An 18,530-nucleotide genomic window follows, 5' to 3' on the forward strand; every position below is an offset into this window, starting at 1 on the left:
TTGGAGTGCATGCTCCACTTCACCTCTTTCTGGGGGGTGGTGGGCATCTCAGTGGAGGCAATCACTGTCAAAATGTGGAGTGACAGCCTGTGGGACCAAGTTTGAATAGACAGTGATTTGGAGGCTGAGTCGTCTGTTGACTCATTCAGCAGATGGTGGGTGCTGCACTGGGCTGGGCACCAGGTGAATAGGGTAGACTGCTTCTTGGGGAGAGGGTAAGAGGTGCAGTAGGAGGAGCACACAGGGCTCTGGCAGCACCCAAAAGGGGCCAGAACCCAGACTCGAAGCCTTCCTGGGGAGAGGATGCTGAAAGTGGGACCAAGGGGATGCTTAGAGGTGGCCTAGCAGATACGAGTGAGGCAGGTGTTCCAGGAGGTAGACCAGCAGGAGCAAAGGCCTGGAGGCTTCAGCACGAGCATACCAAGACTTGCTGGGTCAGGCGTGAGCGAGGAAAGGCCGGGAAATGTGGCTGAAGGGGCCTCTGAGTCTGAGGAAGCCATGAGAATGAGCCCAGGCGTGTTCAGCAGAAATGAAAAGTTGCTGAGGGTATTAAAGAAGGAGGTGATGTAGTCAGAGTAGGTTTTAGAAAGGTCACCTGAGCCTGAGTGGAAAAAGGATGGGGGAAGCAAGCCTGGAGGTAGAGTATGGTTCAGTGGCTGTGTCTCCTTCCAGGAGAGGGTGGTGTTGGCTCGCTCTGGGTTTGGTTAACAATGTGAGATCCTGCCAGGATTCCCACTGAGTAAAGAATGGGAGAGCAGGGCATGAGCTGGGTCTGCCAGAGGGACTATATTGCCTTGGGGAGGGCAATGAGGCACTGGGCTAGGAGAATGAGGAGAGCAAGTGGTCAGTGAGGCCAGGTAGCCCCTCCCCCTAGGAAGCTGTGCATCCGGGACTGGGTTTTGTCCCAGCACCACAATTTGGGCGCTCAGTGGTAGCTTCACTCTCAGGAGTAGTAGAAGGTAGAAGGCAGCTGATGAGTGCCAGCCACTGAGGTTGGCAGGGAGTAGCGGGATGAACACACAAGCACCATACTGGCCAGGGTGCTCACACCTTGAGTGGTATGCAGGTCAAGGTTTCTGTGTGGGTGCCCCAGTCAGGGCAGTGGTGTCAGGTGAGGTCTGGGATATGCAAATGCTTTGAAGCAACAGGACTCACATGCAGGAGGGGTCCTGGCTGTCTGCTCCCTCCAGCCAGAGGGCTGTGGATCACTGACCTGGTCCCCGTGATGTCTTCTGTTCAGAGTCCAGATACTGAAGAAGGTTCGGCAGCGATATCAGTGGAGGAGGCCGAGATGCCCACCAGCACTGATGGGGAAGCAGAGGCCAGCACAGTGCCCACCGGGGAACCGGCCCTCTTCATGTCCACGCAGGAGCCTGAGGAAGGGATCAGTCTGGTAAGGTGCTGGAAAGTTGAAGTCATGACTGGGAGCAGACATTGCTCTCTCAAAGGGCCAGTCTTCATTCTGTTCAGCAAATCCAAAGGAGCCTGAATGGGTCGGGGGCACCTTCCTGACCAGATACTCCCTCCTGAGGGGGTGTGTAGTGAAGCCCCTGCAGGTCCTTGGGGAGCCAGCTAGGGGGATGAGTCAGGGACATGGGGGTGAGTCCCAGGGCTGGTACAGGGTCACCGCCTCCACCAGCAGAGGTCAGGAGAGGTGACAGGGCTCAGCCATGACCTGTTTCTGAGCATGCATACAGGCTGTCAAAGGGTGGTGGAGGGTTGGGGTGCAGGCAGGCCCCACAGGGTCCAAGAGCACAGCCAGAACTTCTCAGCCCTCTCCTTGGGGGTCATGGGGACTCTGATCCCAGCTCCTAAAGTTAGGACACAAGTGTTCCAGGACACTTGGCAAGCCTGTCCCTATAATGTCTCTAGAATGAGTATCCTGCAAGTTCTTCAAGCTCAGCAGACTTAAACCCAAACTCATTTCTGCTCCTCCTGAGTTCCCAGCTCAAGTGAATGGGAGCATCGTATCCAGTCCTAATCCAGATCCTCTTCCCTCTTTCTTTCCTCCCACTTCCCATCAACCACAAGATTTTTTTTTTACCTAAACACATGGTGGACCCACCCCTTCAACCCTTCTCCAGTGCCAGGACCTTGTCCTGGACTGAGCCCCTCAGTTCCCGCCCAGGAAATGGCTGAGGCTCCAGCCTGGCCAACTCCATCAGCCTCCCTGATTCCTCCTGGTGGGGGCAGCTGTCCTGCAGACACTGCTACCCGACCTGGCCTATAAGGCTAGCAGGGTCTGACCTGGCCAGCCTCACAGACAAGGTCTTGGACCCCTCCCTTCCCAGCTCTCAGCCTTTCAGCCTTGCTGACCTTACAGCTTTTCCACGGCCCCCTTCTTGCCTCATAATCTTCCCATACCATCTCCTCTCTGCCCAGAACCTTTTCCTCCCTCTTCCCCTCCTTAGTTCCTGCTTATCCATCAGAGTTCAGCTTAAACACCACTTTGTCTGGGAGATGCCCACCCAGATTTGTGAAATCTCCCCACAGACACGTTCATGGTACCCGCACTTCTCCTTGGAAGGTCTCATCATCACTGTAACGAACAATAAACTTGGTGACTAGTTCATTTCCGGCTCCCTCCCAGGCTGCAAGAGGCAGGGATTATATACATCTTGTTCACTGATCTGTCTTCATCCCTGCACATGGCAGGTACTTGATGCGTATTTGCTGAGTGAGTTATTAGAGGGAGATGTCAGGCCATCATACATCCACAGCACTGGCCTTTGAAATCATTCCGCGCATTTGCTCCCAGCCTTTCACCTCTGGCCTAACCTCAGCCGTTGAAACTCTACAGTGGGGAGGCTACGTCCTCACCAGCTGACAGCTCTGCTCACCACTGGGCAGTTACATGGCCGATTTTAATGAACCAAAGGATCACCGACACCTTTTTTTCCTTTCTCTTCTTCTCCTTCATCTCTCGATCCTCATCCCTCACCGCTGCCCCCCACTTCTTTAAGGTAAAGCCCTGATCACAAGGTTAGACAACTAGGCACCTGGTCCCAGTTCTGCCAAGTCTTGACTTGGTAGAAGCTAGAACTTACCGAGCAGGGCTGTGGAGGTGGTGACTGTCCAGTGCGTGAAGATGTGCAGGCTCGGTGCGCTGGAGGGGACCCTGGGAGATGGAAGGGACCATCTGAGATGTCTTAGATGAGCAAGGGAAGGGGTGCTGTGGCCATGCCAATTACCTGATGGCCTAGCAGTGTTCTCCCTGCGGTCACACACCACCATCCAGAGGCAAGGACAGGTCCCTCATGCCAATTTTGTTTCAGGGTCCAGTCAGTGAAGGGAGTTTGACAACAGCAGCAGCTGCTGCAGAAATGCCCCTCAGCACCTGTGAGGATGAGGAAGAGGAAGAGGAGGCCAGCAAGCTTCCCACCCGTGACCCCTCTCCTGGCACACGCACAGCAGCCCCTGAGCAAGCGGTCACGTTTGTAAGTGCCCCCCCCCCCCCCCGCCCTGCATTCTCTGTGGCTCACAGGAAGCAGAGAGGTCAGCATCCTGAGACAGGAGCAGCTACCTCCTTCCCAGCCGCAAATGCCCATCCAGCTTGTCAGAGCACCAATGGGGGGCGGAGGGGGAGGGCACTAACTTCAGCTCCTTCCATGGAGGGAGCATGGCAGAGGGGTCAGGGGAGCAGATATTTGTCTCGACCCTGCTACCTCTTAGCTTGTCCAGAAAGAACCCTCTCAGGGCAAATGGCCAAAGCAGGGAGGGGTTGGTGGGAGGAGGGGGCAGTGGCTGCCCCATCACTGGGCATGGGGGCTTAGAGGAGAGGCATCTTTCAGAAGGGAAGTACGTGCTTCTGTGAATGTGTCAGGGATAATGACAGTGGTAGGTAAGAAAGGGTTTTGAAGTTGGGCTGGTCCCATAGAAATGACAGTCACCCAAACTCCCAGGCAGGCAGCAGTGTGCACATGGCATCACATTGATTCCTTGTGTGGGTTTTGCTTCCAGGGTCCTAGTGAAGAAGACTTGGCAGCAGCCACAATGGAGGAGCCCCTGTCCAGGGCTGACGTGGAGGAGTCGGGCAGCACTCCCCCCGAGGCGCCCCCACTGCCCATACCCACGGTGACTCCTGCAACAGTGGTCCCTCCGGTCACTTCGGTAAGTGGTGTAGAGGCGGGAAGATTTACATAGGAGAGAAGGAAAGGCTGAAATCCTGGGAGGAGCCTGTCTCTGGCTTTCTCAGAGGTGCATTTTCCTTTTGGTTTGCAAACTGCCCAATTTGGGATCTTGAGGGGCCTCCAGCCTGGGGAACACACAAGGAAGTGGAAGTTTGTAGAGGAAAAAGCAAGAGGTACAAATCTAGGGCACCTGGCTTCGTGTCCCATGCGTCCCTTACATTGACATGAGAACTTTCTGACAGGCAGAGCTCACCAAAGATGCAAAGGCCCATCTCAAATGTCAGGAGATCCCCACACGGGAGGTGGGGAGCTTGAAAGACGGGGCCTGGGGCCGGGGCTGCAGAGGGAATGGAAGCATCAAAGATGTGTGCGTGGGGAGGGGATCACGTCCCTTCCAACAGGAGTTTCTGGCTGCACTTGTGTAACCTCATGCACATCCTTTCTTTTCTTTGGGCCTCTCTGCCTGTGAAAGAGGGTGGCTGGAAGGTCAAGTTATTGCACCAATTGTGCTTCATGCGTTCCACCTCCTACCCCCACCTTTTGGAGCAGAGCAGAGAGGAGGCTGGAGTATTTGAAAACAAATCCCAAACATCGTCTCATTTAACTCAAAAACATGTTCATGTGTATTGCTAGTAGGTTGATCTGGACCTTTTGCTTTTTCCTTACCCACAATGCCATTATCCATTTCACAATGGTTCTTTCCTGTTGTCTAATACCGGAGTTTAAAAAAATCTCCTTACTGACGTTTGTGTGAATCTGGATCCACACAAGGTCTACATGTGACGCTCGGTTGTCTCCCCCTCTTCTTCGCTTAGCCATTGAGATGTTGGCAAAACTGGGTCAGTTGTCCTTAGGCCCTCCGTGTTTTCTGCTTTGAGCAGCTGGCACGTGGTGAGGGCGTGGTGAGGTCAGCTGTGCTGGTGGGAGTGCTGCTGGGTTTATTCCTTCAGGGAAGTTGCTTGTCAGCACATATTAGCAGCCATGACACTGCATATTGTTGACCCAGAAACTTCTAAGAATCCATCGTAAAGGAGCCTTTGATACGTACAAGGATTTCCATGTGTTGTCCATAGTAGAAAAAAAAAATCGGACATGGTTTAACTAGCTAACCAGGGTTAGTTGAATTAAAATATATTCAAATAACAGAACATATGCAGCTATTAAAATTATATTTATTCAGAGTACTTTATGATGGGGGAAAATACCACACAATGTTAAGTGGAAAAAAGCTGGTTTTAAACTTGAGCATATTGTGTGGTCTTAACTATTTAAAAATAGACACATGCAAAAACCCTGGAAGGAAATACCCTCCCTAAATGTTAGCAGTTGTTGCCGCAAAGTGGTAGAACCATGAGGGTTGTTTCCACCATCCCCTTATGACTTTTCCAGTGGGATTTTTAAAAGCTCTAAGAAGAGAGGTATGTGTGTGTGGGTGGGGGTGGGGAATGTGGGTTGGGTACTTGTGAGGGTGAGAGAGAAAGGAGAAAAGGAGACACAAACACGCAATACTTCATCCTGGCATATTACTAATGAAGATAGATCACCCTTGAGTGCAGGAATCTGCGATGCATGGAAATGGATGCCCTGATTCCTGAACAAATGGTTTAAAGGCACAGTGAGGACAGTCAAGAGAGCATCCACTCTGGAAAGTCTTTAGGATAATTTTAAATCTCAGAGTTACCCAAGGCAGTGAGTGAGAGAGGCATCTAAGCCTGGTTGTGCAACAAAACTGTAGCAAATTTCTCCCCCGCCTCTCTCTCTCTCTGTTTGCTCATGAATAAAGTGGGTATCATAGTACCTACACCTTGAATTGTTGTGAGAATGAAATAAGTTAATACATGGAAAACTTTACCTGGCATATAGTATATGCTCAACAATTAGTTATTGTGCAAATGAGGCTGAGAGAGGGTTAAGGGTTTGCTCAAAGTCATAGCTCCCAGGAGTTGAGTAGAGATGAGTTTTAGTGTCTGGACTTTCTACTTTTGTTTCCTGCACTGTCCATAACCACCCCTTTTCAGATATGATCCATATGTGGAACAGCAAATCCCACAGTGGTACCCATGAGGTCATTCCATTTCTCAGGTCGTTTGGCAAATAGAACCTATTATCTGTTGGGTGCTGGTGACATAGCAGCAGCTAGATGTTAGGTAGATACCAGAAGGGTGTTTAGGGGATTTTATTTTGTCCTTTGGAGGAACTGATGGCATTCAACAGGTATGTGCTGAATGCCTTCTTGGTGCCAGAACTCACTGGGCATCCAGAGGTGTCTCAGGATTGGGCTGACCCAGAGGAGTCCTAGTCTAGAGTGGCTGATGGGCCGCACACAACTGAACTTCAAGTCAGGTGGTTCTGGCATGAAATCGAGACCTCAACAGAGGCTGGTGGGAACACAGGAGAGAGAGAAATTCTTTCTGAAAATGGGGTGGGGGAGGTGATCACTGAACGGGCCTTGGAGGATGAGTAGGGATTTGAAAAGCAAGAAAGGAGGTTGGGACGAAGATGTGAAAGTACGATTGAGGACAGTTGCGTGTTGGTGCACAGCTGGGAGGTGGTGAGGGAGGAGGGAGAAAGGGCTGGGAGGAAAGGCGGATGCAGAAGTTAACAGAGCTGCAGAACGTGGGAAAACTTTCAGTGACGTGGCTGTCCTTGGGGAGTGGCAATGGAAACCAAATTGTGAGAATTTTTTTTCTCCTCAGGTGGGTGCAGAGGCAGAGGGCTCTGGCCTGGGCTGGGGATCGGAAATCGGCTCTGGCTCTGGTGACCTGGGGAACAGTGAGGAGCTGTTAAGAGTGAGTGTGAGGGGTGACACAGCCTGGTGCCTGGGTGGCCTTCCCCATGGAGGGAGGGAGGGGGGAGAGGGAGGGGAGAGAGGGCAGACACCAGACGGAACAGATTGGCCACCATCAATAATTGTTGAGGCTGGTGGTGGGCTCCTGCGAGTTCATTATATTGAATATCTTTGTATACATTTCTCCACATCGATAGTTTTGTTAAGTGAGTATGAGCCTAGGTTTACACTCAGAACCCCACCTCCCCACTTGCCTCCTTCCCCTGGCAGCCTTCTCCAGCAGGTGTGTCCATGGCCTTCACCCCCACAGACTGGCTCTGCCCCCCCCCCCTTTACATTGCAGAGACCTACTGGCCTTTCTCCTAGGCAGCATTTCTCACTTTGGCTTCCAGACTCTTCTTGAAACCCTCCCTACCCAGAGACCACCCCCTCTCTCCTCTCCATTCCTCTTCTCCCTCCAGGGTTTCCTGCTTCTCTGGCCTCCTGCCCAAGGCTGGGCCCCCACTGGTCTGTCCCTAAGTTGCCCCCCAGGGAGCACCTCCCTTCAACAGCCACAGTGGACACCATTGTCCCTGCCCTCAACCTCAGCGCCCTTTCTTCCTTGGAGCACCTGTGCTGAATCCCCACACAGATGGCTCGCCTTGACCGGGTGGGAAGGGTTTAGGATTCACTGCATAGGTCTTCCAAGCTGATGGGGTCGGCTGACCCAGACAGAGGCTAACGAGACTAGCACATTGCAGCAGGCTTTTTTAACAACAAGAGCTAGCACAACAGGTCGTGTTTGACTGACCTCTTGATGAATCAGAAAAGTGAGTTAACCAGAGCATCTCTGAGGATTCCAGTGATTTGGGTTTTTATTGTGTACATACACCTGAAAAGAAAACATGATAAAATGGGCTCAGCAAGACCTGGATTCAAATCCCAGCTCTTCTACGAACAGCTCTGTGTGTGACCCCTTCAGCAAGTTATATCATCTCACTGAGCCTCAGTTTCCTCACCTGCTAAGTGGGCACACCAGTCTCTACTCGTAGGGTTGTTGTAAGCAATGGAGAGAATAGATAGAACATATGTGCTCAGTATATATTTATCCCCTCCTCTGATGTTTCTTAACAGACTGTCCATTTTTTAGGGTCCCCCGGGCCCCCCGGGCCCACCTGGCTTACCTGGGACTCCAGGGAAACCGGGAACTGATGTTTTCATGGGACCCCCTGGATCTCCTGGAGAGAACGGAGCTGCCGGTGAACCTGGGCCCCGGGTAAGCTGCTGAAGTCATCTCCCCTCCCTGTGGCCACAGGTCTTCCTTCAGCCAGGGAGGGGCATGCAGACCGCAGACCCCAGTGCTGTCTAAGCTCACCACGGGGAGTGAGCAGCCAGCTAATGTTTGTAAACAAAAATCCTCAGCAAGTCCCTGCTAAGACTCATAAGAAGCAGCAGCTAAGAAAAACATCATCCTACACATTGTTTTGCTGCTTTATTTAGTCAGTGCAGGAAACGCAGACTCACATGGGATCCTGGAATCACAGGACGTCAGTGCTGGGCCTGGGATGGGAGCCCCTCAGTGACCATCTAGTCCCACCCTGCCCCTGATTCCTCCACAGAAGCAAACACTGGACCCTCGTCCATAGGTGCTCAGCCTCTGCTGGCCAGGACAGGCATCCCGCCATAGACCAGGCACACGCCCTGGAGCCACCAGCCTCACCTGCTGGGTCCTCCCAACCCTGGCCTCCTTATGTAGGAAGACTCTGTATTTGATTCTTACCAAGGATGTTGTGGGTTGATTGTCACTGATGTTCTCCAGGGCCCCAAGGGACAGCCTGGACTTGACGGAGCCTCCGGCCATCCAGGGACAAAAGGGGAGAAGGTAAGAGGAAGGTGGGAGGGTTCTAACACATGGCAGCCACCAGGCCCACACTGCCCCCCTCTGACCTCTAAACCTGACCTTGCATCTTCTGTGAAAGACCCTCTCTAACCCCCTCCTGCTCCTCTCTGCTGCTTTCTCCATCCGGGGCTCTTTATGCCAGTCCTGAACTCAGCATCCGCCCTGTTCACTCCTGCATATCCCCAGCTTCAGTGAAGGGCCCTACCAGGTGCCAGTTACATGGACTCAGAAACAGAGTCCGCTCCAACTCCCTTCCTCTCCCTTTCCGGCCATGATCTGTCCGGTGCCAGGACTGGCCAATCTGATGTCCACACCTCTCGCCCCTCTGTCATCCTGGCCTGACAGTCATCTCTCCTTATGCACACAGCGGCATCAGGCTCCTCACTGGTGCCCTAAGCTCCCATCTACAATCCAGCACCACCCACCTGCCCAGACCACTTCCTACAGTGGGGTCCCCTCGGTTACTGCCCTCTCCGAGGAGAAAATATCGTTGTCTCCCCACTGCCCCCAGGAAAAAACCGTAACTATGTGCAGAACCCTCGAGGCCCTTCCCGACCTGCCTTTCTCACTCCACCCCCCACCAGCCCTCAGATACCCTCCAGGTCAGCCAGCCTTACTGAAATGCTCTTCCCCCACAGCCTCCTGGTGTCTTTCCCTCCCTTGTTCTCCAAGGCCCCATTCAGATATGTCCTCTGGGAAGCTCTCCCAGATTCCTTCCCAGCGGAAAGCACCCCTCCTTTCTCCACTTCCCATTTGCACAGTATTTATTCTGCTGGGACCCCGCTTAGCCAATGGCACTATCGCTGTTAGCTTATCTGTCCGCTCCTACCCTCACCCTGACAAACACAGAGTCCCAGTATTGTCTGTGAATCCTTAAAACCTAGCACAGGCCTTTGTTAGCCTTTGATGAATGGATGCAACTTCTTTCAGGCGCCATTTTCATCTTCCATTCCCAGAGTCTTGCATGCCTTCACTCTCTTCCTTCTCTGTAAGCCCCTAGTTGCGCTGTGGGTGAGGTTCCTGCTCCCCCAGTGTTCCCAGGCTGGTGGATGAGATCAGCCATGTCCCACAAAGGAGGGCAATAAAGATAAGATCAGCCTCCTAGTGGCGCAGCCTTGAGTTTTTCTGGGGTTTGGAAGAGGGAGGGTCTCTCCCAGCTTGGAGGGGGGCAAGGGCTTCTGTATACCCTACCTGACTGCTCGATACATCCACCCTCACTGAGCTGAATTTCCAGTTTCTGTCAGTTTTCAAGTGTGTTTATTTTAATTGAACCAGTAACTGGATTTTTGTGGAAAGCTCATTTCTTAGAAAAAAGAAGAAATAATTGCCAGGCTTTATAGAACTCATTTTACATGTACCGACTCTTTCTTAAGAAATTAAATTTTGCAGGAAACATCACAGACCTACACTCGTCTCCCCTGTTCTTACCAGCTTCCTCCCCGCCCCCCAACCCCCACACACTCGTCTGGCACTTAAAAATACCCACGCCCATATCCGCACACATACATCCCGCGCACACACACATTGCAGGCGCACTCAGCAGCTGCTCAGGGAAGCAGCCGTGCCCAGAGCAGCAGGCTTGCTCAGATATAATTGTTGAAGACAAATCATATTTCCCCCTGAAGTTTGCTATGAGTCCTAATTTTGTCACACTGTGTATGTATATGATGCTTCCTGATGAAGTAAAAGCAGAAGCAAACTGAAGAAGGACTTGCAAATTTGCATCCGGAAAGCTCAAAGGGAAACTTACACATGACATTTACCTTAAAAAAAACAACAAACCGAAAAACCAAACGGTAAACCAAGAAGTATGGTCTGGATGTAAAATAATAAAATCATGCTAAAGAAAAGAATAATTTCAGGGATATAACAAAACAAAAGATCCAATGATATGTTTTTAAATATATATATACATATATATCTTTATTGATTTCAGAGAGGAAGGGAGAGGGAAAGAGAGATAGAAACATCAATGATGAGAGAGAATCATTGATAGGCTGCTTCCTGCACGCCTCCCACTGGGGATCGAGCCTGCAACCCAGGCCTGTGCCCTGACTGGGAATCAAATCAGAATCTCCTGGTTCACAGGTCGATACTCAACCACTGAGCCAAGCCAGCTAGGCCCAATGATACCTTTGAGCCTCCACAATATCTGTTCTTCAGCTTGCACACTTCCAGTGACAAGGGACTCATTTCTTGCCCAGGCAATGCCTCCCATGGATACCTGAGAAAGGTCTTTCCTCGTGCTATGAGGAAATTGGCCTCTGTTGTCATTTTCAGGGCAAGTTGTCTGAAGTGGGGTTTTCCCCCAAAGAATAAGGTCCAGTTTATTGGGCTGGAAGAAAATATAATATATAATCATTTTCAAATGTGGGGTTGTTCTTAAAATGTGGATGGTCGTTAAGAATTTATTAAATAGATAATTCTATGTTGACTTCCACAATAGGAGTATTCCTTAATTTATTTTCCCAAAATTAAGATCCACTGATTCTGAGATCTTTAGCCCAGGAAGGAGTAGATGAGGAACAGCCTGCTTTCTCAGATACAGATGCTTCTGGAAAGTATGCTGAAGAACTTGCTGGAGATGGGCCTCTGGAAAATCCCTTTCTGCTTTTGGCACTGCAGATTCTGCTGTCCAGGTCTTCAGCATCTATCTACGATTAACAGAGTCATTCTTTTCCCTTCTTTTATAATCTGTGTTTTGTTGTTGTTAATCTTCACCCGAGGATATTTTTTTTCCCCCGTTGATATTTTAGAGAGTGAAAGGGAGGGGGAGAGACAGAGAGAGAGACACATCGATGTGAGAGAGACACATCGATGTGAGAGAGACACTTCGATTGGTTGCCTCCCCCACATGCCCCTACCAGGACCAGGGATTGAGCCTGGGACCCTTCAGTCTTCGGGCTGATGCTCTAGCCACCGAGCAAAACCGGCTAGGGCATTTCTTTCATAATCTGAATCATTCATTGTCTTCTTCAGTCTCCAAAGATACTAGGACAACCAGGTAGAAAAGAGTTTGTGCTTTGACATTTTCTTCAGTGCCCAGAATTGCTGAGGAATGTGAAGCTCCGAGAAAGTGGCCTTGAGTAATCTCACTGAGCTGCTGAAATGTCAGTGTTTGCATTATCTTTTCCACAGTGTAGGAGAAGGGTAAGTAAATCATCATTACCTTACCTTTCGCCACGTAATCCCAACTTGGCTCTGAGCAATTCTCTGAGTCTTGTATAATAAAGAGCAGGGTACTTACTGCTCCAGACCCTGAGCAGCCCGCTGCTCTTGACTAGGGTCCAGTCATGGGTTTAGAGCTTGTAACAACATATTTCAATTAAACATCCTAATATTGGCCTGAGTTCCCATTTTATACCTTATTTCATCATCAGCCATGTTTGGTACAAAATCAGGATTGTAGGCCTCCATGAAACAAAATCAGGATTGTAGGCCTTCATTCGTTTTTTTTGATGTTCCTGTGTGAGGAAGTCTAATAACGACCTTAGTAAATTCAGTCAGCATAATGAGCTGATATGACTAATGATTCTAAACCACGCTTTTGCCATATGCAGCACTCCTTCCTGCGCCTGGTTCTGTCCCCGGGTTTCTGTTGTGTAACTGATCTCTCCATACTCCCTTGTCACCGCTAGACTTGCAGTCGTGCTGGTTGGAATTCCAAGATAGTGCAGAGCCTAACACAGTTCTCTCAGAGAGGAACGAAGTACACAGCTCTACCACCATCGTTTGGGGAGTATGAGGTCTTTGCTGACCCTTTTCCTTGGGGCTCCCACTTTTCACTTACCTGTTCATGTAAATTCCAATAGGAAGAGCTCGTCTGTGCCCAACCTGATCGGCTCATATTCCAAAGTGGTGGCCCCCGAATCTGTGAGCTGGTGGAATGGGCCCAAATACTGTCTCTCCACACGCAGGGCCTCTGTAACCTGATTCTTTATTCTCTCTCCAGGTGTGTCTCTTCTGTTATTCAGACCTTCTGTCCTGTTCTTTCTTCCAACAGTTATATATTTTTATTTCCAAGATCTCTACTTGATTCTTTTCCATAACCACTGTTCTTACTTCATAGTGGTTTGTTTCACGACTGTACTATCCTCCCTTTTCTCCTTGAGAATATATATCAGATCCTTCAAGTACTGATTGGATTGTGTTGTTAACTCTGTTCCCTCAGGCATACATTCCATTGTTGGCACTGTTGCCTTCCCTCAGATGTGTGGTGTTTTTGTTTGTGGATTTGCTTTCAAAATTGGACTCCCTCTTGGTCTGTTTTCTGTGTGTGTTTTTACAGATTGTTGGATTGTTGGGCAGTAGCTACTATTGGGACATCCGGGTTTCAGGAAGGGGATGGGAGGAGTAGGATGTGCCAACAGGCAGGTACCTCAGCAGCTGATCTTATAGTTTGGGGTGCCCCTAGATCTCTCAGGGTTCCCTAGCCCCTGGGACTCTGCCCTATCTTTTTGTTCCAGGAAATAACTCTTATTGTTCTTGGACTGACAGTGGGAGTGGGAGGCGAGGGGAGATGGGCAGGGCTCCTTGGCTGTGCCTTGCTCCAGAATTTCAATCATGTCCCTGTCAGAGCCACACCCTCCTCCCGGCTTCCACCACCACTTTGCCCGATACTTTTCTCCCCTGGTTTCTCTCTATGACTGGAGCCTCTGGCTTTGGCTTTCCACCTGTTTTCCCTTCGGCATTCTTCACTGTTTCAGATTCCGTGTGACTCTCCCTCTGATTTTTGAGCATGACTTTTGGAACTATCCACTCTGCCATTTCTATGGAATGGGTGTAGAAAGGGAATCTAGCTCAGGGAAATGGGACTGGGGCGAATGGCATCATAATCAGGTGTCAGGGCCTTCTGTGGGGCCCTGCAATTTCTGGCTCCTTCCCTTGAGGGAGCTTTTAAGGTTTCCTCATGATTCCCCAGAGAGAACCCCAACTGCAGTTCCCTAATGTAGGACAGTGTCTCCTGGGAGTGGACATGCAGGCTGCTTAGTGCAACACCTCACGCCCCATTCTGGGGCCATTTCAGCCAGCTTTTGGTCTTTAGATTTTTTTCCCAAAGAGAGTCAGTCATCCTTCTATATATCTCTAAAAGTCTAGTGAATACATAGCAAGTTCTCAAAGCCCCTTCCTTAGACTTCGAGCAGGGGAAATGCCCCTTTACTTCCATCTGGGGGCGGGGGGAGGGGGGGCGGGGAGGGACCGCCCAGTGCACTGACAGCTCGCCGTGGGAATTCTTCCTCTATGATCTCCCGTGGTTAAACTTCAACTCCTTCTTACTCTTGAGGTAGGTGATGAGCTAATCGTGAAAAATGGGTCACACAAGCCTTCAGCATGACTTGCCTGCAACTGACAACTCTCATAATGCACCAGCTTTGAGACATCAGCCCAAACCGAGAGAAGAGTCCCATTTTAATATCCTGTGACTTAAGAGCCCATAGTTCTAAATTCTCTTCTGAACACACCTAATGAGAGAGATATCAATTAACCTGTTGACTCTGTTTTGTTTGTTTTTCAGGGAGCAAGAGGGCCTAATGGCTCAGGTGGTGAAAAGGTAAAAAAAAAAAAAAAAAAGAAAGGCTTTCCCTCCTTCCTTCCCTTTCTCTGGGTTTACTGTGATTGGACTGTGGGGCTGGAGCACTGAAGGTATCAGTGCGTGGGGCAGAGAGAAACATCTCAGAGGGACTGCAGGGGAAGACAGGACAGCTGGCGCTGGAGGGGAATGAGTCACCTGCGGTGTTTCTCCTTCCTTGGCCTTCCACACACGTGTGCTCAGCCTATCGAGCACAATGTCAATTAGCCAGACAGCTGTTTCTGTACCATTAAGCAGCAACCATCAGATTCATCAGCCTAATTAAGCTTGAAGAATGATTTTCTGACTCAGGGTCTGTGTCATTCCTTCTGTGTATAACCCAGGGCTGGGTAGTCAGCCTGTCCTCTTCCCAACAGGGTGATCCCGGCAACAGAGGCTCACCAGGACCCCCAGGGAAAAATGGACAAGTTGGCACTCCTGGGATCATGGGACCCCCAGGGCCTCCTGGACCCCCAGGGCCCCCAGGCCCTGAGTGTACAATGGAACCTGAATTTGAGGTACTTTCACCCTATCTGTGGTTGAAGAACAATATGCCCTAAGGATTACTGGGAAGACCAGTAGATTGAACCCTGGTTTGAGGGCAGGGGCTGTGCTGATTCCCACCAAGCTCCAGCTCCCAAAACCACACCTGGCGCTAGTAGGTGCTCAGGAATTGGGCCTGATATTCTCATTCTTCTTCCTTCCTTAGTATATTGAAGGCTCTGGAAACATCAGGCTACGGCATGAACCCAGAATCTCAGGACCAAATGTAGGTTGAAATACTTTTAAAATATATTTTTATTGATTTCGGAGAGGAAGGAAGAGGGAGAGAGAGATAGAAACATCAATGATGGGAGAGAATCATTGATTGGTTGCCTCCAGCATGCCCCCTACTGGGGATCGAGCCCATAACCCAGGTATGTGCCCTGAGCAGGAATCAAACTGTGTCCTCCTGGTTCATAGGTCAGCGCTCAACCGTTGAGCCACACTGGCTGGGCAAGGTGGGCTTTTGAAAACTTCATTTGGAGGCCTGTCATGCTGGAGTGAGGGGACTGGCTCTGCTACTTTCAATAACTCACCCTCTCTGTGCCTTCAGTTCCCAGCTGTGCAATGGGAGCCTAGGTGCTCTTTACCAAGTGTTTCTTTGAGGAACAGTACATAAGTTTTGCACAAAACATCCTGTGGGGAATCTCTCTCTCTCTCTCTCTCTCTCTCTCTCTCTCTCTCTCTCTCTCTCTCTCTCTCTCTCTCTCTCCCCACCGCCCCTGTCTCTGCAGTCCCTCACCATCCAGCATCTCTGCTTCATTGCCTCCTTCTTGCTGCCCCATTCAATACTCACACTTTGACCCATTTCAAAGCCAGTGCTTGAAGGTGCCCCTCCCTGATACACCTAGTCCCAGGGAGGCCAGAGTGTTGTCTATCCTCTGCTATGATACCTGCTGTTAAGAGGACCAACCTTAGGAACCTCATTATCTTTATCACATGGGACCTAGAGCTGAGCACTCAGTCCAGGAGAAGTCTGACCTTCCCCATCCTCCAGATGCTGGCTCTGAGACTCAGGGTCAAGAGGACCTCCCCCCACCCCCCCCACACCCCCCCACCCCCGTGCTGGGAGAGGACTCTGGTCTCCTCGCCCTCTGAGGGGTATTCCTTCTGACTCTGGGATGGGGAATTTGCCCCTCATCTTTTGCTCCCCTTGCCTGAGACAAAATCCATGTTAGTGAATATGGAGAGATGGCAAGATCCAAGGATAGATAGAAAGTGAGCAAAGTAAATAGAAAAAACAACAACAACACACAAAGATCTTTGTTTCTTTGTTTTGCCAGGGTCTCAAAGGAGAAAAAGGAGACCCGGGGCTCAAGGTGAGGTCACAGGTCTGAGGTGGGGTGTGAGGACTGTCCCGCCTGGTCTGGGAACGTTATCCATGCACAGTGAATTGTTTCTCCGCTCTCACCATTGTATCCAGGGTGAAAGAGGGATGGATGGAGCCAGCATTGTGGGACCTCCTGGGCCCAGGGGACCACCAGGGCGCATCGAGGTCTTGCCTAGTGTGAGTATCATCCAGGTCAGAACATGGCTATTTTCTGCCTTTGCTAAAGGAAAGAAGATTGTCCACAACTTCAGGGTTGCTGGTTATCCAAGGGGCACCTGGCCAGCATCTGGCATTGGAGTTTCCCCCTGCCAGCATGCCCCTCCTGTCTGTTTCTACCCTGGAACCACTATTCTCTCACCTGGTGCTTCCAGAACACTGTCTGCTGGTTGGCAGCATTTGCAGTCATGAGAATGGCTGTAACAGAGAAGCAAAGGAACATAAGTGGGGACACAAGGGAGGAAAGATGGTTTGGGATATGGTAAATCAAGGAAGACTCTCTGGAGGAAGTATCTTTGTGCAGGGATTTAAAAGCTAAGAATGATTTTACTACATAAGCATGGAGGACAGGACTTCCAGAATTCAGGTGGCAGGGGCACTCTGAGGCAAAACACAGAATAGTGTGTGTCCAAGACATGCGAGTGGGTAGAGAGTGATGGAAACTTGTAGAGAAGACTGGGCTGTGGGCTGGGACCAGATCATGGTCCATTTACTATTAGGATATTACATTTGTTAAAAATCGTGGCCCTTCTGAGAGAAATTATGTTATATGGTAATCGACAGAAAAGTCAAAACATCCAAATAATTAGAAAAAAGATGACTAGAGTAAAAAAGTGTTATATATATGATTTAAAATATCAAATTTGGGTAAGGGTGTGATGAAATAGATAATCCCACGTGCTTTTGTGGAAATGTAAATTGTATGACCCCTTTAGATAGCTCATTGGCAATCTGTTAAAACTGAAAATGCCTATACCCCCAAATTCCACATGAGAAGATTTCCGTGCTATAAGGTTGAGTGAAAAAATAAAAAAGGAGGTTGAAGAAGAATACGCACAGCCTGATGCCATTATATAAAATAACTATGTGGCAATGCAGCATGGAGAATTCCAGTCCTGTAATTGTAATAACTATGTATGGTGCCAGGTGGGTGCTAGACTTATTGGGGTGATCACTTTGTAAGTTACATAAATGTCTAATCACTATGTTGTTCACCTAAAATTATATAATAGTGTATGTCAACTGTAACTGAAAAATAAAATAACTACATGGACACACGCATATGCACACACACGTACGCATATACACACCAACAACACTACAAGCTTTCTGTGGGCGCATATATATATATATATAAATTTTTAAAAGAGATAAGGCATTCATGTGTTGTGCAATTTTAAGATTGATTGAAAGAGGAAAGTGATAAGGCAGCTCCGAGCTGTTTCATAAGCAGTGGGAGGGATGCGTGTACTGGCAGTGGGTTTAGGGTGTCATCAGCCTGCCCATGTTCTGCCATGCTGGCTGAATTTAATTAAAGCCTCGCTGCCAGGAACATGGTGGAACATGTGCCACCCTCTGTCGCATTGTCTTGTTTTTCTCTTTCCAGTCTTTGATCAACATGACCCATGGATTCATGAATCTCTCCGACATTCCCGAGCTCACTGGGCCTCCGGTATGTAACCACAGCTGCCCTAGAGCGAGGATCCTACCCAGATATCCCTGTTGAAACTAGGTTGGGTTGGTTTGCAACCCTTTTAGCAGCTGAAGCATAGAGCTAGACTATATCAAAGTAGAGCAGAAAGAGAAGTTTGCATTTCTGAGAAGTTGCTATCGCATTAGTTTGATCACGCAGGGAGTGTTGTCCAGTGCAGAGGAAGCTTCCAGTCCTGTGCATCACAAATGTGTGCAATGGAAATCAGAGAATCATAGATAATAACCCGATTGACGTCTGTGCAGCGCTTTTGGCCCGCTTTTATTTACATGATCTCATTTCATGGAACAGGAAGAGATTAGAGAAACCTATCTGTGCTAATGGGCAAACGGGCACAAGAGGAGGGAACATGACTTGCTTTAGTCTTTCTAGGCCCATTTGAGACACCAGGGACACACACAGAAGCTACGTTAGTTTTCTGCAAGTCTACGGGCTCGGTCCATGGCACAATAGGACTTAAGAGGAAGGAAGCCTCCTCCGCAGCCTGTGCAATGAATCCCATTGCATCTTCCACATCTGCTCATGGCAGCTGGGGACAGAGGGGAGAGCTCTAGCCGTAGAAGCCTTGGGGTTCCAGCCCCAT

General features: G+C 49.7%; 1 protein-coding gene across 1 annotated transcript in view; it reads left to right on the forward strand.

The window, feature by feature from the left end:
- COL15A1 (collagen type XV alpha 1 chain) overlaps nt 1–18,530 on the forward strand; it is a gene marked incomplete at its 5' end in the record, with an annotated part of 100,049 nt that overhangs the window by 49,636 nt on the left and 31,883 nt on the right. The window contains 12 exons of the mRNA XM_080668315.1: nt 1,241–1,393; nt 3,276–3,437; nt 3,961–4,110; nt 6,827–6,919; nt 8,048–8,173; nt 8,717–8,779; nt 14,313–14,348; nt 14,744–14,884; nt 15,076–15,135; nt 16,193–16,228; nt 16,333–16,416; nt 17,843–17,908. Coding sequence (XP_080524441.1) covers nt 1,241–1,393; nt 3,276–3,437; nt 3,961–4,110; nt 6,827–6,919; nt 8,048–8,173; nt 8,717–8,779; nt 14,313–14,348; nt 14,744–14,884; nt 15,076–15,135; nt 16,193–16,228; nt 16,333–16,416; nt 17,843–17,908 — 1,170 coding nt within the window. The remainder of the gene's footprint in view (nt 1–1,240; nt 1,394–3,275; nt 3,438–3,960; nt 4,111–6,826; nt 6,920–8,047; nt 8,174–8,716; nt 8,780–14,312; nt 14,349–14,743; nt 14,885–15,075; nt 15,136–16,192; nt 16,229–16,332; nt 16,417–17,842; nt 17,909–18,530) is intronic.

Source organism: Plecotus auritus, assembly GCF_963455305.1.
Source record: "Plecotus auritus genome assembly, chromosome: 5".
Classification (NCBI taxonomy): domain Eukaryota; kingdom Metazoa; phylum Chordata; class Mammalia; order Chiroptera; family Vespertilionidae; genus Plecotus; species Plecotus auritus.